The sequence below is a fragment of the Aythya fuligula genome, chromosome 5 (genome assembly GCF_009819795.1).
Source record: "Aythya fuligula isolate bAytFul2 chromosome 5, bAytFul2.pri, whole genome shotgun sequence".
Classification (NCBI taxonomy): Eukaryota; Metazoa; Chordata; class Aves; order Anseriformes; family Anatidae; genus Aythya; species Aythya fuligula.
In genome coordinates, this window is record NC_045563.1 from 19,917,496 (window position 1) to 19,936,425 (window position 18,930).

At 66.2% G+C, this 18,930-nt stretch overlaps 3 protein-coding genes across 4 annotated transcripts; 1 reads left to right on the forward strand and 2 right to left on the reverse strand.

The window, feature by feature from the left end:
• Nucleotides 1–1,320: 1,320 nt before the first annotated feature.
• Nucleotides 1,321–4,499, forward strand: VPS37C (VPS37C subunit of ESCRT-I). 2 transcript variants are annotated; one of them, XM_032189121.1, is made up of 5 exons: nucleotides 1,321–1,438; nucleotides 2,495–2,610; nucleotides 2,691–2,862; nucleotides 3,358–3,440; nucleotides 3,706–4,499. In XM_032189121.1, exons 2-5 carry the CDS (start codon nucleotides 2,518–2,520, stop codon nucleotides 4,444–4,446), a joined length of 1,089 nt encoding a protein of 362 aa, XP_032045012.1. In that variant the 5' UTR covers nucleotides 1,321–1,438; nucleotides 2,495–2,517; the 3' UTR covers nucleotides 4,447–4,499. The 2 variants fall into 2 exon arrangements, with proteins under 2 accessions (XP_032045012.1, XP_032045013.1); XM_032189122.1 differs by lacking the exon at nucleotides 1,321–1,438 and adding an exon at nucleotides 2,169–2,199.
• Nucleotides 4,500–6,540: 2,041 nt separating this feature from the next.
• CD5 (CD5 molecule) lies at nucleotides 6,541–10,930 on the reverse strand. Its single transcript, XM_032187939.1, has 9 exons — nucleotides 10,879–10,930; nucleotides 9,260–9,535; nucleotides 9,121–9,183; nucleotides 8,710–9,009; nucleotides 7,750–8,034; nucleotides 7,536–7,667; nucleotides 7,098–7,151; nucleotides 6,733–6,855; nucleotides 6,541–6,626 (listed from the first exon to the last, which is right to left on the reverse strand). The coding sequence occupies exons 1-9, from the start codon at nucleotides 10,928–10,930 to the stop codon at nucleotides 6,541–6,543; spliced, it is 1,371 nt and encodes a 456-aa protein (XP_032043830.1).
• Nucleotides 10,931–13,957: 3,027 nt separating this feature from the next.
• On the reverse strand, nucleotides 13,958–17,099 carry CD6 (CD6 molecule). Its single transcript, XM_032187940.1, is given in 11 exon segments — nucleotides 13,958–14,040; nucleotides 14,587–14,605; nucleotides 14,607–14,722; nucleotides 14,836–14,931; nucleotides 15,010–15,120; nucleotides 15,198–15,317; nucleotides 15,402–15,542; nucleotides 15,828–16,127; nucleotides 16,218–16,526; nucleotides 16,638–16,964; nucleotides 17,042–17,099. Coding segments are annotated over 11 exon segments (1,680 nt in total).
• Between the last annotated feature and the right edge of the window lie 1,831 nt (nucleotides 17,100–18,930).

Sequence of the window (18,930 nt, forward strand, 5' to 3'; positions counted from 1 at the left end):
TACACCTCCCCTGCCTTCTTGTCTCTTGCACTTCCACCAATTTCTATCCATCTCCAGCTCTGCAGTACCTTTACTCCCAGCTGCCTCCCCACACTCACTTTACCCCATCCCTTCACCCCTGAAGAAGCTACAGACTGTAACACTAAACTTGGAGGAGTTGTGGACTCTGATGAGGGTGGAAAGGCCTTGCAGAGAGACCTGGACAGATGGGAGAGCTGAGTGATCACCAACCGCATGAAGTTTAACAAGAACAAGTGTCAGGTCCTGCACCTGGGATGGGGCAACCCTGGCAGTACGTACAGACTGGGCGATGAGACGCTGGAGAGAAGCCCTGCAGAGAGGGATCTGGGGGTTGTGTTTGACAGCAAGCTGAATATGAGCCAGCAGTGTGCCCTGGCAGCCAGGAGGGCCAATACCCTGGGGTGCATCAAGCACGGCATCACCAGTCGGTCGGTGAGGCCTCACCTCGAGCACTGCGAGCAGTGCTGGGCACCACAGTACAAGAAGGACATTAAACTGTGGGAGAGTGTCCAGAGGAGGGTGATGAATATGGTGAAGGGACGAGAGGGGAAGACGTATGAGGAGCATCTGAGGGCACTGGGCCTGTTCAGCCTGGAGGAGAGGAGGCTGAGGGGGGACCTCGTCATGGTCTACAACTTCCTCATGAGGGGGAGTGGAGGGGCAGGCGCTGACCTATTCTCCTTAATCACCAGTGATAGGACCCGCGGGAATGGTGTCAAGCTGAGGCAGGGGAGGTTTAGGCTGGACATCAGGAAGAGGTTCTTCACCGAGAGGGGGGTCAATGACTGGAACAGGCTCCCCAGGGATGCAGTCACTGCACCCAGCCTGCCTGAATTTAGGAAGTGTTTGGGCTGTGCGCAGAGTCACAGGTCTGAATTTTGGGGTAGACCTGTGTGGGGGCAGGAGCTGGACTCGGTGATGCTTATGGGACCATTCCAACTGGGGACATTCTGTGCTTCTGTGACTCTGTGGCTGCCTGACTCCGTGATGCAGTGACTCTAAGCTTTATTTCCACGTCACACAGCGCTGTTCTTACCGGGCCTGCCCTCAGCAGCCCCCAGCCCTCCCCACCCACCACCCGCCCGTGAGACCGCCCCCACCCCGCCACAAGATGGCGGCGGCGGGACGTACCACCCGCCGCGCTGCGGGGGGGGGGGGGGGGCGCTCCCCGCCCCGCGCGGTGGCACCGCCCACTTCCGGCCCCGCGCCGGAAGCCGGAAGCGCGGAGAGGCCGGGGGACGGCGGCGGCGGCGGCGCCTACCGGGGGCGCCGGGCGCCGGTACCGGGCCGCTACCGGGCGGCCCTGCCCTCGCTCTGAGCTGCCGCCGAGCTCCGGGCCGAGCCCCGCGGGGGCGCCGCGCCCGGCGGAGCGGGTAGGACACCGGCGCCGCCCCCGCCCGCGTCCCGGTGCGTCCCGGTACGTTGCTGCGTCTCAGAAGCCGTGGCGCGAGTGCCTGGGAGCCCCTAAACGTGCCCCGGCAGCACAGGGCTGTTTGAAATCAGGCAGGCAAGCAGTGCGGCAGGGCCATTATTTCCCCCATTTCCCCTTATTTCCCCGTATTGCCCCCCCATTTGCCTTTTATTGCCCCCCTTTCCCCTTATTCCCCCCCTTTCTCTTTATTTCCCCTTTATTCCCCCTTTATTCCCCCTATTTCCCCCTATTTCTCCTTCATTTCCCCTCCATTTCCCCTTTATTCCCCTCTTTCTCCTTATTTTCCCCCATTTCCCCCCATTTCCCCTCTATTTCCCCCATTTTCCCTTTATCTCCCCCCATTTCCCCTTTCTTTCCCCCATTTCCCCTTTCTTTCCCCCACTTCTTCTTTCTTTCCCCTCCATTCCCCTCTCTTTCCTTTTATTTCCATTATTCAGCAATCTTTAAACCTCCGAGCGTTGCACCGAGCTCCCCACCCAGCCAGCATTGAGCAACGCCGTTCCCAGTACCAATTAGCGAGGGAAGCGGGGCCACCCCACAGGCAGGAGGGAGCCCAGCAGATGGGGCGAGGAGCTGGAGAGCTGGCCAGGGGCAGGAAGACGTGCGGTGGCAGTGATCCCTGAGCTCTTGTGGGTCCTGAGCACGGAAAGCAGGTCGGGGAGAGCAGGAGTTGTGAATGGGATGGTGCAGGGAGAGCCAGCTGGAGCCTGGGAGTCAGCGTGACGTCGTCCTGCTATCGAGGGGCTGTGAGTAGGTGTTTCCTTGACAAAAACGTCTGGCAGGCGTAAGTGATTCTTCCAAGCACGCTGTGAAAAGGAAAAAAAAAAAAAAAAAAGTCAGCTGCCAAAGAAGGAATGGTTAGAAACGTTCAGTTTTCCTTCTCAGTCTCAGTGGTTCTTTATAGCATAAGGGAACTTCTCTGGCATAGCTGTTTAGAGTGGTTCAGCAAAGCTGTTTTTAACTCCGTAATAGGATTAGTGCCTATTTGCAGCGGGCTTTAGGAAACCTCCTCTTCATCTGCCATCCTTTCCCCCACCCTAGGAGCCCGCAGCCGCGCCGGGAGGATGGACACCCTGAAGAACCGGAGCGTGGAGGAGCTCCGCGAGCTGCAGGAAAATGCTGAGGAGATCGAGCGCCTGGCCCTGGAGTCCAGGGAGGTAGGCAGGGGGCAGCCGGGCGAGGACTGGGCTCGGGGGGCTTCACCAGCAGCCCCGCGACTGCCGGCTCTCCCCAAAAGGTCCAGGAGCTGCAGCTGGAGAGGGAGATGGCGCTCGCCGCTAACCGCAGCTTGGCCGAGCAGAACCTGAAGTTCCAGGAGCCCCTGGAGACGGGGCGCTCCGACCTCTCCCGCAAGTACGAGGAGCTGCAGGAGCTGGCCGAGCGCTGTAAGGAGCAGAAGGCGAAACTGGGTGAGTGGCTCTGAGCCCTGCACCCCGTCCTACACGGTCACCTGGGCTGTAGCTGGTGCAGCGCCCTGCCCTTCTGCATCTCCCTGCCCCAGCCGCACTGAGCAGAAAAATTCATTCAGGGTGGCAGCAGTAAGGACTCTGCTCTGTATCAAAGCTGTGTTCCCCTCTTTTCTGGTCCAGTTCATGGGGTCAGGTTGAGAATGCTGTCTTGGCAAAAAAAAAAAAAAATCCAGTGCAGCAGTGGTTAAGGTTCTTTCCTCTTCTGTTTTCCTTGCATCAACATTTTCCGAGGTAGGAAGGCACTCTCGTGCAAGCGGATTGGGCACGGAGATGTGACATCGAGGAACAGAGCTCCTTCTGTTTTGTGTTTTGAGTGTCTCGCGTTACAGAGCTGCGGAACAGATGACAAGCACGGGCTCTGTAAGACAGGGCCGTGTGCTGATGTTTTTGTCCCGTTCTGTGTTCCATGTCTTGCTCTGCTGCTTGTTTCCGCAGAGAAATTTTCAGCAGCAATGCATCCCCAGATGTTGCTGGATCTCCTGCAGGTGGAAAGCCAAAAAATCGAAGAGGAGTCTGAGGTGAGCTTAAGGTTTAAACCCATTAGCAATTCCAGCGATTAGTCCTCCAGGACTTGCACTTACACTCCCAAGCCTAATCCCTTAAATCAAGGATTATCTCTTCGTAGTTTGACATTGTTGCTCCAAAAAAAATGGGATTTCCCTTTCTTGGCTTGCGTGTGGTGCGGTGATCCTCTGCGCGCACCTGAGGGAGAGGCGGAAATCCCGTCCTGTAGGGGGTTCGGGGAGGAAGTGCTGAGGGATGCGGCGCTGTCTTCTCTTGCAGAAAATGGCTGAGAAGTTCCTGGAGGGTGAGGTGGCCCTGGAGACCTTCCTCGAGCAGTTCTCCGTGATGAGGAAGCTGGCCCACTTGCGCCGGGTCAGGGTGGAGAAGCTGCAAGAGATCCTGCGGAAGTCAGCAGCGCCGCAGGAGCCCGGCGGGGACTCGAAGCAGCGGCAGCAGCAGCAGCTGCCTCCTCAGCCCCCTGCAGACACGCCGAAGCCGCAGCCTGTCCCCTCGGGGGCACCTTCCTTCCCTCTGCCCTACAACCCGGCCCCAAGCATACCGGTCGGCCCCACAGCCCACGGAGCTCTCCCACCTGCTCCTTTCGCTGGCGCTCCGGTCACCGTGGGACACGTGGGTGCCTCGCAGCCCGGCACCCAGCCCGTGTTTCCCTGCCCGCCTCCGGATGCCAGCTACCCTCCTGCTCAGGGTGCCAGCTCCGTGCCGGGCTACCCCCGGCCTCCCTCGGGAGCCCCCTCCTCTGCCCCAGCCTACTCCTGGTCTCCGTCCAGGGGCCCGCCGCACGCCCCCTCCTTCCCGGGCCCTCTGCCCTCCACTCCGCCGCCCAGACCCGGCTACCCTCCCTACGCACCCCCCGGGGCAGGGAGGCCGCAGTGCCCCTACCCGACCCAGCCTCCCCTTCCCAGTTTCCCAATCCCCCCGCAGCCTCCCTATCCCCCGGGGCCTCCCTTTGGGTACCCCCCGCCTCCAAACCCTCAGCGCCCCGCTTGGCCCGGCTACTAACCTGGCACTCGCGGGCGGCGTGCTCTGCTGCTCCTTCCTCCCAGCAAACCGAGGAAGAGGAGCGAGCCGAGAGCGTCCTGTAGGGTGAGAGACGTGGCAGGCGGTCACAGCTGCAGCTCTAGGCTGGGTTTGGGACGATTGCTGGTGGGCTGGAGCGGCCGCTCTCCCCAGCTCCATTATAAAATGCGGGGAGTCATCGAGGTACTGCTGCGGGGAACGTGGGAGCGACGCACACGGACAGCACCCACCCCTCTGTGCGTGTGGGGGCGACTGAGAGACCCTCACTGCGTGCCTGCCCTTTGCTCTTTGGCTGACACACGGCACGCAGCAATTCTGAACCTTTGCACAGGTGCTCAGGAGGCACGGTGGGAAGCACTGGCAGTATTTCTGACCCAAAACACTCACGGCCCTCCTGGAATTGAGAGGCAGAGCCAGCCAGGCTGGCAGCCGGACTCGTAATGCGCTGTAGCAGGGGGAAGCAGCGAGCCAGGCCTCGAGGTGTGGCTGTGTGTTTACGCTGCTGTGGGGTGACTTCCAAACCAGTTCTGCCTGAGGTGGTCCCACTGCCTGTGAGGTTGGGATTCCCTCGGCACAATCCAGGTGCTCACAGCTCACTGGGGAGCAAAAACTGGGGCGGTTTTGTGGGGTGCTGCCGGCTCCAGCCGTCCTCGTGTTCCCCTCTCTCCTCAGGAAACACTAGGTAACGGGGGGTGCCCCCAGCTTGTAATGCAAATGGGATTTGCTTTGCTCAGCACTTTATCCTCCGAATCCTGCTTGTATCCCTGTAAGTTATTTATAAGGTATGGTTACTAATGGACTAGAAAAAGAGGAATGCTTTGGGGGTTTGATGGACACAGTTCCATCTCGTGGTTAATTACAGTAATAAATCTCAATGAATTGCACGTGAGGTCACTGCAGTGGTTGCTTTCGGAAACGGCAGGGCGTCCAGCTGGCACTTCTATTGATCTTTTAGTGCCATCCGGGCCTCCTTACATCCACTTCCTCTTGGTTTTGTCAATAAAAGCTTTCACCCTCTTGCAGGACCCTCTTCTGATTTGCCTTTCCTGCTCTCTTGCTTTCATCTTCCCTAAGGGGCCCATTGCTGTGGTGCCGTGCGTCAGCCCAGCTGGCCCCTCAGCACCATTTCTCTCTCCCCCTGTGCAATGCGTTTTCCCTCACTGGCTGCGAGGTTGCCGGTCTAAGGAGCAGCACTGGTGGTAGTAGAAGGACAAGAACAAGACATAAATACTAGAAAAACGATTTTATTACAACCACCACTGCTCGTTAAATATCTCAGATTTGGTTCCCAACATTTTTACCCTCCCTGCGCTCCTCGCGTCTGCGCTTTGCTGCATATGTGGGCGCAAATCTCACACTGCACCCCACAAGCACGGCCGAGCTCACATCTCTGCAGCCTTGCCCGAGGAGCAGGGGTCCTGCTGGCGAAGCACGGAGCCCTGTGCGTGCACAGCCTCCTGCGGGGTGGAGGAGCGTGGTTATCCCAGTTTCGGGGTGGAGAGGCCGGCAATCCCCCTCCGAGCTGTCGTGAGCGCGGCTGCTCCGTTCTCGGTGCGCGTGCAAAGCCTGCTGCAACCCAGCTGCCTCACAGACTCATACAAAAAGCTTGAAAAGCCCCCGCCTTGCACTTTCCCAGGCGGGAGGCCCCGGGGCAGGGTTGAGGAAGCTTTCTCGGAAGGGTGCTCGGTTAGCGGGGTGCTGCGGCACCCCAAAGCCAGGCGGGGGGTCAGAGCTGAGCACTGCTCGGCCTGGGGGGAGCTCAGCGGGCGGCGGGGGGTGCAGGCAGGTTCAGCTCCAGCTCTGGCAGGGACACGGCGAGAGGCAAGGTCTCCCCACGAGTGGCCGCGTCCCTGTGAGCAGGACAAGCTCTGCCAGGCCGTGGGGGGACACGGGGGGGGCTTCCAGCACAGGCATTGATTTGTCTTCTCCTCCGCTGGCTCTGCCCAGCTCGTGCTTTACCTTTCTCCACGTGCTGAATCCCACCTCAGTCTGCAGGGCGAGGAGGAAGGGCAGGAAGCGAGGTGGTTTGCCAACACGTGAGTAGCCGCAGCTGGGCCGCCCCTACCTCTCCCGGGGTCACAGCCTGCGGGCGGACTGCAGGTCGTAGTCGCTGTCGGAGGAGTTGTCTGGAGGGTTGGAGGATCGGGCTGCGCCTTCCAGGGCTGCGGAGGGAACCCAGCAGGGCACAGCTCCTTCCTGGGGCTCGGGAGGGGGCCGCCAGCCCCAGGCACCCCTCAGCCAGCATCACCAAACCGTCCCACACCTCACCTGCGTACGCCGACAGGTGGGAGCTCTTCTGGGGGGGCTGCGCGTAGTCGTTGTCCCCCCCCTGCGCCCTCTGCCCGTCCGCCCGCGGCCTCAGGGTGACGGTGCTGTTGCGGTGGAAGGAGACTGCAAGGCAGGGCAGCTCAGGGAGGGGGCACGGTGCTCGGGGTTGTTCGAGCACCCCCCCCAAGCCAGGTGGGCCCCCTCCCGAAGGGCTGAGTAAGAGCGGGAGCCGCTCGCCGCCCGGCTGAGTCAACGCCGCCCCGGTGAGTCAACGCGGTGGCAGGAAGCGAGAGCCCCCGCACGCCGCCGTGCCCCGACCCAAAACCCCGCTCCCTGCCCGCCGCCCCCGGGCTGCTGCTGCTCACCGTTCTGGTTGAGCCCCGTGGGGCCGATCCACTGCCGCTGCTTCTTCTTGGAGACTGCACGGGAGGGAGGCGGTGAGGCCCGGCGCGTCTCCCCAGGGAGCTGCCGGCTCGCCCCGCCGCCAGCTTCTTTCCCTCCGGCTGCCGGCCCCCCGCCGGCCCCATCTGCCGCCCTGAATAATCCCCCCACCGGTAATCCCCCCGGGACCCGCTGCCCGCCTCGTGAAACGCGCCTTTGTGCACCTAATCCCCCCGCCAGCGCCACGTGGGACAGCAGAGGGACAATGGGGACAGGGGCTGTGGCACTGGCACCCCGTGGTGGCACCCGGCTGGGGAGGGGGGAGAGCAGCGCGCGCGTGGCCCCAAACCCTGGGGATCCCACGGGCATCGTGGCGGGCACTAATTGGAGGTGCTGGGGGGAATGGGGAGCTCGCCACCTACTTTTCTTCATCAGCCACCTGTAGGCGGGAGGGCCGCAGATAAGCAGGAGGATGCCGAAGAGGAGCAGGGCCAGGCAGATGCTCGCCACCGTGCCCGCTGCTACACCGGCGGGACGCAGCTTCGAGTCCTGGCCTGTGAGAGGACGGATGTCACCGCGCGGGGACAGCACCTGCGGGGTCTGGGGGAGCCCGGCGGGGAGCTGCTGGCCACTTACACACGACTCGGGTGCGGGAGCAGGAGCGGAGCGAGCGGGGGCTGTCCGGGCAGAGGTGTAGGTGGCGGACGTCGCAGCTGACCCCCTTGGCAAGGGGCTCCCGGACCTCGGTGCTGGAGGAGAGGTTGCCGCAGCGCAGCTCCCTGCACAGCTGCTGGCCCCGCTCGTTGCGCAGCGCCCACTGGTCGCACAGCACCTGCCAGCGGCCCTGCTGGAACACCTCAATGTCCCCCTCGCAGGGCGTGGGGCCACCCGCCAGCCTCCGCACCGCCTGCGGCTGGGAACCTGCGGGAGAAGAGACCTGGTGGCCGGGGTGCTCGCCGTGCCCGCCTCTCCCTTCCCCCTCGTGCCGCGGGCGTTGAGGGCTCACGCGAACGGTGGCAGAGACGTCAAGGGGCTTGGAACCGTCCCCGTGGCGAGCACGGCCGTGAAACCCCCCCGGCAGCTGCTGCGCTTCATCCCGTTAAGCCCCCAGACCCCGCGGTCTGGCTTCAAAGCCCGAGCAGATGGAAGGGCTTGGAGCGAGCCAGCCGCTCGCCCCGGGGCTTGGCTCTCCCGGCCTTGGCACGAGCAAGGGGCTGCTCGGCGGGGAGCCGCGAGCTGCCTGCGAGCTTCCCCCACCACACCGCTTGCAGAAAACACAAAGGGGGCACGGAGGAGAGCGTGCCAGACCCCGATGCCTTCCTCCCTGGCGCGCGTTGGGTTTCAGGGTGCTGGCTCCCCAGTTTTCCCGCTTGTAGGCTCAGAGCAGGGTCTGGGGGTGCAGTTTCCAGGAACCCAGCGCGCACGGGAGATTTCCTGTTTTGTCTTCATGCACGGAAGAGGCAGAGCGGCAGTGGGTGGAAGGGGCACCGCTGCCACCCAGGGGTGCTCCCAGCTCCCCGTGCCCACCTCCTGCGTGCCAAAAGGGAGCGGTATCCACAGCCCCCCCGCCACAGCATCCCCCGGTGCGCCTCTCACCTGAGCAGGTGAGGAAGGCGGGCGCTCTCCCACGCCTGGCCCGGGTCCTGTTGAAGCAGTCGAAGAGCTGGGGGCTCCTGCACGGCTCCAGCGCCTCCCACCTCACGAGGAGCTGGCTGGGCTGCGGGGTCGCGGGGCTGTCGATGGGGCTGCCGCAGCCAAGCGCGCTGCAGATGCGGGCACCCAGCTCCATCCAATAGCCCGGGCTGCTCGCCACGGCCCCCCAGCGCCCCCGCACGTGGAGCTCCACGAAGCCTGAGCAGCTGAAGTTGCCATCCACCAGCCGCAGCCTGGGGGGGCCTGGAGAAGGAACAGGGAGATCGCAGCCATCGCAGGCGGGATTTGGGCTCCCCAAATTCCCCAGCAGCCACGCGAAGCCCTGCCACGCCGCGCGGGCAGCGGGGCTCTCACCGGTGGGCTCCGGGCTGGTGGTCGGTGGCGTAGTAGGAGGCTTGGTGGTGGTGGGTGCTGGCTCTGAAACGAGAAGGGAGGCAACAGGTAGGGGCAGCGGGGGCACAGGGGGGCTGGGGGAGGGTTGCGTGATGCTCACCACTGCAGATAAAGGTGGCGTGGCTGCTGCAGTTAGCCGGCAGCCAGCGGCACCTGCCCGTCCCAGTGCAGCGCATCGCCCGCACCCATGGCTCCCTGTTGCTGTCCACCACCAAGTTGCTGGCGGCGCTGAGGGGGCCACAGCTCAGCTGCTGGCAGATGCTGGCTGCTTCTTGCTTCTTCATGTCCCCGCACACGGGGCTCCAGCCTCTCTCCGTGTACACCTCCAGCTTCCCGGCGCAGCGGCAGCTGCCACCGGTGAGCCGCAGGAGGGGGGCTGTGGGGAGAGCAGAGCCATAAGGGGCTTTCCTCCCCTCCCCGCAGCCCCCAGATGGTTTTCCAGCTGGGTCTGGCTCGGTGCTGCAGTGAGGCTCAGCACCACGGCGGCAGCTGGGTCTGCTGGCAGCATGGGGCAGGAAGGAAACGGGGCTTGCTCAGGGTGCACAGGGGAAATGGAGCCATGAAAGCCTCGGGACCCCGTACCACACACTCACAGCGGGCACCACAGCACCGCTGCTGGCCTCGTGGGACCAAGAGGGTTCGGCAGCCCCAAAGCCAGAGCTGTGGGGCCAGAGCCACCGTGATGCAGCAGGCACTGGTCCAGTCCAAAAGGCAGCGTGCTAACAAGCCCCAGGTGGTCCCGGGGAGCTGCTCCCCCCCCTCATGCTCACCTTTATGGTCCAGGGCCGCTCCTCTGTGGCTGCAGATTGCTGTAAGAGAAGGGGATGGGGTCAGCTGTACCTGCATCCCACACCCCCACCATGAGCAGCGTCCCCAGCCCGCGACCTGGCAGCAGGAGTTCAGGAGGAGGAAGGTGATGCTGGGCGCTCTGGGCAGCCCTGCCACAAGCGGGGAGGTTGGGGAGCACAGACCCCATAGGCCACTGTTTTGTTTCTTGGCAATAAAAGAGCATTTTCCGGCTTTCTCGGTGCATTTGCCCTCACCCCTACTCCTCCCTACCTTTCGTTAAATACAAGCAGCCTCCCGCAGCCAGCCGCAGCGTGCTGGTGGATGGCTACTGCTGAAAAACAGACGGAGGAGCACAGCACAGCTGCTAATTGCCACTCACTGGCTGCTGTCATTACTGGTAGGAAGCCCAGGCCAAGGGCTGTGGGACAAGGACGGGGCGGCTGCTGGGGGCTGGGGCAGCCCGCGCCCTGCTGGGGGCCGCTTTGGAAGGAGCCGGTGATCCGTGAGCTGCTGGCACCCGGCTGGGAGCCCAGCACCAGGGACACTGGGGTTTTGGGGACTGGCACCCGCTGGTGAGCGCCCTCATTTCATCTCCCAGAGCCCCAGCAGCAGCGCGGCAGCACTGTGGCCTTGTGCTCGGCCAGCCCCTTTTGCTTCTCCCTGTCCCCAGAAGTTCCCCGCAGCGCCATGTTCAGGGCGTGCGCAGGGGACCCTGGCAAGGGGGTGACCCCCAGCACAAGGCACGGGGCCGAGCCCCGCGCCCTGCCCAGCAGCGGGGTGCCACCACGGGCTCCGTGTGATCTCAGGCTTCTGGCCAGGCTGGGTTTCCCCCACCCGCTGCCCGAGGTGCTGGCGCTGGAGGGACGGTGCCGTGCACCCAGCAGGCGCCCAGCACCACCCAGACCCCACGCCCGGCCCCTCCGTACTCACCCCATGCCCCCAGCGCGAGCAGCAGGCGCAGGGCAGGCGGCCAGGCTGCCATGGGGCCGCTGGCTGCCTCCTCCTCCTCCTCCTCCCCAGCGCTGGCGGCTGAGCACGGGGCACCAACGCCTCTGTACCCGGGCCGGGGAAGGGAGACGAGGGGGGGACGGGGAGGAACAGGCTGTTTTTCCTCCCTCTGTGGTTTTCTGCGTCACGTCTCGCTCGTTTGAAGTCACAGCCTGCCATCTGCCTCGCCGGCTCCTGCAGAACCAGAGAGAAACTGAGAGGCTCAACTTCATCCGCATCCCCACCCCGTCCCCTCCCGTGTCCCCGTCCCCATCCCACCCCATCCCCATCCTTGTTCCCAGCCAATCCCCATCCTATTCCCATCCCATCCCCACCCCTCCTCCAGCCATGTCTCCATCCTCACTCCCCATCCCCTACTCATCCCAACCCATCCTACCCCATCCCATCCGTGTTCCCATCCCATTCCCACCCCATCCCATCCCAACCCCGTCACCATCCCAGCAAGGGTTCCCCCGTCAGCCCCTCATCTCCTCGGTGGGGTGAATGTGCCCAGCACTGGGGGGCGAGGGGGGCCCCAGCTCTCCCTCGGGCCCCCACCCAGCTGCGGGCACTGTGGCCGAGCCAGACCCTGGGGTGCTGGAGCTGGCACCCATGGGGAAGCTGGGGGCTCCTGGGTGTTTCTGAGCACCCAGAGCTGCACCCGCTGCTCGAAACCGGCCTCAACAGCAGCCAGTGGTGGCCACTAAACCCAACAGCAGGGTGCTGAGCGGGGCCGGATCCCACCCTCGCTGCAGCGGGGAGCCCTGTGGCCGCCCTCAGGAGGCACGGTTTCCTGCCACAGCTAGCTGCCCCGTGCCGGGGCTGCTGCCTCGTCCCTCCGGGCGCCTCGCCATCGCCTGTGGTCACCGCTCGGGGCGAGCACCGCCGCCGTGCCGGGGCAGGAAACGTGCAGCGCTGAGCCCCACTGAGCTGCACCATGTCCCCGTGTGCCTGGAGCACCCCAACGCTGGCACCAGCCCTGCTCGTCCCTCTTGCAGGCGTCCTGGGGACACCGCGTGTCCCTGCCGGGCACGTGGGTGGCAGCGGTGACAGGCAAGGGACGGGAGAGGCGCCGATTGATTGCGCCCTAATTAATTCCCCTGAATCCAGGTCATGCGTGCTGACGAAGGCTTGCCATTGACCCAGTGGTGTTCCTGTCAAACGGCCGTGCCATGGGGCCGGTGAGAGCCCCACTGCCACCTCCTGCTCTGCCCCGTGGCCACCCCATGCCCTGCATCCCCAGGGCGCCCTGCTCCCGTGGGGCTTCCCCCACCCCGAGACCCCGCTCCAGCCCCAGCCCCAGAGCGGGGCCTCGGCTCCCCTGGGAGTTTCCTGCCTCCGAGCTGCCTCTGGGCTGAAGATGTTCCATGACTCAAGAGGAAGCTCGCTGGGGCGGCCGCAGGTTGCTGCACAGAGCAGCTCGGGGCAGGCGGGTGATGCTCTGAGCCCCGCTCCGCGCCCTGCTCATGGCTGCGGGGTCCCCTTGGCCGGGTGGGGACCCCCAGCTCCTCCTGAGCCCGGCCAGCATCGGGTTTTCTCCCTGTCCCCATGGGCTGGAAGGGGAAGGCACGGCCGTGGTGGGAGTGGGGGCAGCCTGGCTGGCCGCTCCCCATGCATTTCTGGAGAAGGACTTGTGCAAGGAGGGCTTTGCCCCATTTTTCACCCCCTCCCGTTTCCTTTAGAGTAAAGAAGGGTGAGCTCACGCTGCTCTGCGCCGCGGATCTTTCCATGGTTACCACGGGCTTTCAAGAGCCTAAGCAACGTTTTGGCTCGATGGAAAATAACAATTTCAGCAAATTCCCCCCCGACGCCATGCCGGGGATGCCCATCGCCGCCCTTGGCCATGTTCCCGCGTGCGTTCAGCCGGGTTTCACCACCTGGAAAGCCAAATGGGCTCTGCCACGCTCCGAGCCAGCCCCGGTGGCACCTGTAACCCCAGCCACCCTCACAGGGAGCCCGGGGGAGCCTCGTGCCACATCCCTGAGGGTGCCAAACCCAGAGGACGTGGGCACTGGGGTCCAGCCCTCCCCTCCTGCCGAGGAGCTGCAGCTCTCAGCATCCCCGCGGGCTGCTGGCAGCGCGAGCCAGCTCGGCACCATCCGTGTGCCGCGGCAGCTGACGGCTGTCACATCTTCCTGGAGGGGCTGGGGGAGAGCGACGGGGACGTGCTGATGCGCTCCGTGCCCGTGAGGAGCCTGCTGATGGGCAGGGAGCAGCCTGCGGGCTGCCAGCACGCCACCATCGTGCTGCTGGTGGTGGAAGCAGCACCGCCGAGCGCCCAGCGCTGTCACACGGCTGCAGAACGTCCCCGGCCGATGGCACCCGCGTGGCTCACAAATCGCACAGCAGGCCCCGCGGCCCTGCCCCAGGCACCCCACGGGTGCCGCAGCGGGTGCTGCTCCCGGCCCCGTTCTCGCCTCCCGTCTCCTCTGCCCTTTGTCTGGGGCTTTGTTGCTATTTCGGTGCTTCCTCCGTTGTTGCGGCGTGGCCCCTTTGTTCTGGGCTGCCGGAGCCGCTCGGCTCGGTAAACAGCTGAAGGATGTGGCGGGGGGCAAATTTTCCACTGCGGCAGGTCGGAGCCCCAGGCAGCGTCGGGGAGCTTGGCTTCCCCGTGAAGGAGCAGGCGGTGAGGGAGGGCATTTGGGGTGCCTGGGGCCCCCACGGCGATCGCTGGGGGCTGCCTGTGGGCTGGGCTGGCCACGGTGGGTAGCACATCCCCAAAAAGGTGGCCCAGGATGGGGAGGACCGAGGGCTGGGGACCCGGCCTCGCTGCGGGGCTGCTGAGCAGCCATCCCCATGGCCCAAGGACACGGTGACAAGCTGGGAAAAGCCTTTAATGGAAGCACGTAGCCTGGCACAGCCTGCACCGAGCATCCCCCCGGGAGCCCCTGCGCCTCTGCCCATGCCCCAGCACGGAGGAGGTGGCTGGAGCAGTCCCAAGGAGATGTAAGCAGCGTGGTCGTGAGTCCCCCGCAGCACCCGCAGCCCCCTGCCCACCGCCCAGTGCTGCCCATCCCCATCCTCAGCAGCCAGAGCCCTGGATGTCATCGTAGTCGCTGCTCTCCGAGGAGTTGGGGTCCTGGGGGCAGGACGGAGCCGGCCAGCCTGCGGGGATGGAGCCCGTCAGGCAGAGCGGGGCCGTGGGGGGACGCTGGGGGCAGGAGCCCTGCCAGCACGGGGTGCTCACCGTGGTGTGGGGACGGGTACCCTGGCGGCTCGGTGCCCTGCACGTTCTCGTACCACTCCCCCGAGGAGGTGCTGGAGCTGTCTGCGGGGTCGGCAGCTGCTGGGGGCACCGGTACCTGGGGCTGGGCGAGCGCTGGGTCGGGCAGGCAGGGCACAGCTGTGGGCACTGGGGGAGGCAGGGGCACACACTGGCACCTCCCGTCCCTGCTGCCACCCCCACAGCACCCATGTGGCCTTTCCCAGGACCGTCCCCATCCTTGATCCCATCCTTGGGGGTCTCCCCATCCCCATTCCCATCCCTGAGGGGGGTCTCCCCATCCCCATTCCCACCCCGGGGGCTGTCCCCATCCCTGCTGCCATCCCAGTCCCCTTGCAGCCCGCTGCCCCTGCTCACCAGTGCATGGCTGTAGGGTGCAGCCAGGGGCTGCAGGTGCTGCCAGCTGGGGGGGGCTGTAGGCCGGGGGCTGCGGGCAGGGCCAGTCATGCAGGGGGGGCGCGCTCTCGTTGCAGTAGGGCTCCATGGAGGAGGAAGAGGAGGAGGAGGAGGAGGACAGGCTGTTTGCCCTGCCCCACGGCTGGGAACACAGCGTCGCCGCTGGCACTGCGGGGCACGGGCCATATGTCACCGGGGGGATCGGGGCCACACCGCTCGCCCCACCCATGGGCAGGCAGACGGGCGGTGCTGTGGGGCAGAGGGACGAGGGGCTGGCACACCTTCTGCAGGGAACGGCTCCATCCCGTCCTGGGGGGGCACCAACGGGAGCAGCTGCTCGCCCGACTGCTGCTCGCCCGGCTGCCGGCGCAGCGAGTCTGCGGGAGGGCAGGGGGGGGACCCGGTTAGCGGGGGGGGACCCGGGGAGGCAGGGGGCTGCTGTGGCGGGGGCTCACTGTAGAAGGTGGAGAGGGCCACGGGCGGCTTGCTGCTGAAGTCGTAGTGTTCGTAGTCGGAGTCAGAGGAGTCAGAGCCCTTGGCAGCGGGAAGGGTCACGGGCGAGGGGGCTGCGGGGCGAGATGGGGCTGATGGGGGCCAACGGGGGTTAAGGGGGGATAACGGGGCAGGCGGCCCCCGGACCCACCTGGTTCCTTGGGGAGGCTGGGGGGCATCTCCCTGTAGTTCTTGCAGATCCCAGAGGGCGCGTCGGGGCCCTGGGTGCTGTTGCTCACCAGGACCGGCCCAGGGGGGCACACGGTGAGGGCTGCGGGGACGGAGGGGGTGCTTGGGATGCAGCTGGAGGGCATCGGCCCTCTGCAGCCTCCGCAGCCTTGGGGCTGCTCCTTACCACTCCTCTTCCTCAGCCTCAGCAGCGCGGTGGTGAAGGCCAGCAGGGTGAGCAGGAGCAGCGCCGCCAGCACCAGGCAGGGGGTGAAGAGGGGCGCGTGCAGGAGGGACTGCGTGCCCTCCACCACGGAGCCCCCCTCAGCTGGGGCAGAGAACGGACACAGGCTGTGATGCCCTCAAAGCCCTCCCACCCCCCAGCTCCCCCCCAGAACCGGGGGAGGCTGCAGCCCCGTTAGCACCCCTCCCCGACCCACGGTGTGGGGAACTCACTGCTGAGCACCGTGATGCCGCCCGGTGTCACCGTCACTGTCGGGGCTGGTGTCTGCAAGCCCTGGGAGCCTGCAGGAGAGGAGGGGAGAGGCTGCAGCCCCCCTGCTGGAGCGGTGAGCAGCAGGGACACCCCCCTGCAGCGCCAGGGGTCCCGTACCATTGCAGACCACGCCAGCTGCACGGGACTGATGGCAAGGCGCCGACTTGTTGTAGGTCCAGCGGCAGTGCGCCAGCGAGGGCTGCCAGCTCGAGCACACGTAGAGCATCTTGGTGGGCAGCGTGTGGGGGAAGGACGGCCGCTCCAGGGGCTCCCCGCAGCCCAGCGTGTGGCACAGCACGCCTGCCTCCACCTGGTACCAGGAGTTGTCGCACACCGTGCTCCACGTCCCACGGAAAAACACCTCCACGCGCCCCGCGCAGCCGTCACGGCCCCCGGCGAGCCGCCACTCCTGGTGCTCTGCAGGGAGGGGGCACGATGGGGGGCGTCTACCCGGGAGCTGCCCCCATCCCCCGGGGCGCGTGGCCGCGGCATGGCGCGGGGACCCACCGGAGCACACCACGCCGGCGTCCTCTTTGTGGTGGCAGTCGTGCTCGCCCGTGGCCGGGCACTCCCAGAGCCGCTGCTCGTGCCCGCCGCAGCTCACCTCGTCCCGCAGGATGGGCCCGCTCCCCCTGCCGAAGGAGGCGTCGCCGCGGGCGTGCAGGGCCCAGCCGCAGCCCAGCTGCCGGCACACCACCATGGCATCGGCCAGGTCCCAGCCGTCGTCGCACACCGTGCCCCAGATGCCCGCCTGCCGCAGCTCCACGCGGCCCTCGCAGCGGCTCCGGCCGCCCGCCAGCCGCAGCGCCAGGGCAGCTGTCGGGATGGGGGAACGCTGCTGGCACTGCCAGGAGCCCCCACGTGCCGGGAGGCTGTGGAGGCAGCCACCAGCTCGTGCTGGCACCAGTGTGCCCCGGTGGCTCTTACCCGTGCAGGTGACGCGAGCCGGCCCCGCGGCGCAGCAGCCCGGCTCGGTGGCCAGGCGCAGCCAGCACGGCTCCAGCTCCCAGCCGCTGCAGTTGGTCGCGGCCACGGGGCAGCTGTCGGTGCTGTCCCATTCCCCCGGCAGGCTCGGCAGCGTGGCGTCCTCCTCGGCGTCCCCGCAGTGCAGGCGGCGGCACAGCTCCTGGGAGGCTGCGGCGTGCCAGGAGCGCCGGCACACGGGCAGCCAGCGGCCGCCCTGCAGCACCTGCACCGTGCCCTCGCAGCGCTCGCTGCCGCCAGCCAGGCGCAGCACGGCCTCGCCGGGGGGACCTGCGGACGGCACGGGTGGAGGGTGCCGGGGGGGCCCTGGTTCTGGCTGCCCCCCCTCCCCGGACACCCGCTCTCACCTGGTTCCACCGAAGCGTTCCCAGCCGCGCCGCTCTTTGCCCTGCTGGGGGTCCCCATTGGCTCCGCCGGGGCTGTGTGGAGGGGTCGGAGGTTTGGGGCTGAGCTCTGGGAGCCCCCGGCCCTGTCCTCCCACCCCGTGTCCTCGTCCCAGCCGTGTCCCAGCTGGGCAGGAGGCGGCCAGGGTGATGCAGTTGAAAGACCACCTGGCCTCGACGTGCCCCTGTGTCCCCCACCGACATCTCCAAATTGATCCTCAAAGCCACCGGGCTGCCCGCGCCCCGTGTGGGGACACCGGGAGAGGGTGCGGGGGTGCACACCCCGGCCCCCCAGCGCGTGCTGGGGAAGGATGCACAAAATGGCACCTAGAGGCTGCCACAAAATGGGGCCCGGGGAGGCCCGTGCAGGAATGGCTCTCTCCTTCCTAAAACCCAACCTCTGCGGCTACGCGTCAGCCGCCCGCTGCAGGGGGACGCGACCCAGGGGAGAGCCCCCAGCACGGCCCCCGCTGCCCGGCCAGGCCCGGCCGGGGCAGTCGGCGCTGCCTGGACGCTGCCACCGGGGTGGCTGCAGGGAGAAGGCTGCGAGGGCAAAGCTGCAGCGTGCACGGCGCCGTGCACATGCTGCTGGCAAAACCTCTCCCGCCTCCGCCGGCAGCAACGGGCTGCAAGCCTGCAGCCTCGGGCCTCGCTCCTCAGCTCAGGAAGGGGAGCAGCTATTGCAGAGATGGTTTCTTACAAAAAACAAGGGCACTTTTTTTTTTTTTTTTCGCAGCGCATCAGCCTGCGGTGGTGGTGAAGCCCGCTTTCGCCTTCGCTCAGCGATGCTCCACAGGAAGCAACACGCTCCATTCCCATGACCTGCGAAACAACAGCCTTGTGCAAAAAGCAGCTTTCCCTGCGAGCTGCTGCCCCACGGGGGACCCCAGCCCGCAGCCCCCGGACGTGGCATTGAGGGTCGGTCACAGATCGAGCAGCAGCAGGGCTGGTGGCTGCTCCTGGCAGCCATTTCAGGGCTGAAACCTCCCTGAGCCCTACAGGAGCTCAAAACCTGCTCCAAAGGCGGTGGTCGGTGGTGGGATAGGGCAGCATAGGGCAGCCTTTTGGCTCGTGCCAATGGCGAAGCATTTCACCTACCTGACAGCAGTGGGGGGACTCAACAGGGGCCCTGGGGGTCCCCACGGTGGGGCAGAGCAGCATCCTCAAGCCAAGCAGCTGAGGGGTGAGACCCACCACTGCCACCTTGGGGGCTGCCGAGGTGCGCAGGCACCCCTAAAGTCGCTGGAGAAATATTTTGGGGAGCAGCGCAGCAGCCACGCAGCCCCTTGCCAGAGCGGGTCGGGGTCCTGCCCACGCCAGCCTCTGCTCAGGGGCAGCGGGGACAGGACGGCCCAGGGAGCACCTTTGGGGTTCCCGAGCTCAACAGCCCCCAAGCAGGGATGTGGCGAGGCGAGGCGAGCCTCGGACCCTGCCGCCCACCTCGCGGAGGGCGAGGAGGCCACGTCTGCAGAGCACCCTCACTCCACGCCGCACCCGAAGCGGTGCCGGTGACACCCCCGGCACGCAGAGGAGGCTGAGGGGGGGAGGCCGGGGACGGCGCCATACCTGGTCCGGGAGCCGCGGCACAGAGAGCCGCCACGAGCAGGCACAGCACCTCCATCCTCACCGGCTGCCGGGCAGCCCCATGGCGCTGCCCCCTTCCCGCTGCCGGGGCCGTGACCCCCGTGCCGCCGCCGCTCGGCTCGCACCGTGCCCGGCCGAGGTGTGCAGGAAGCCAGCCCGGCACCCCGGGGCTGGGTGTGGGGGTGGCTCCATCCTGCCACAGCAAACCGCCGCACGCCCCGGGGGGAAGCGGCACCCCGGGGGCGGACGACGGAGGTGGCCCTCGCTCG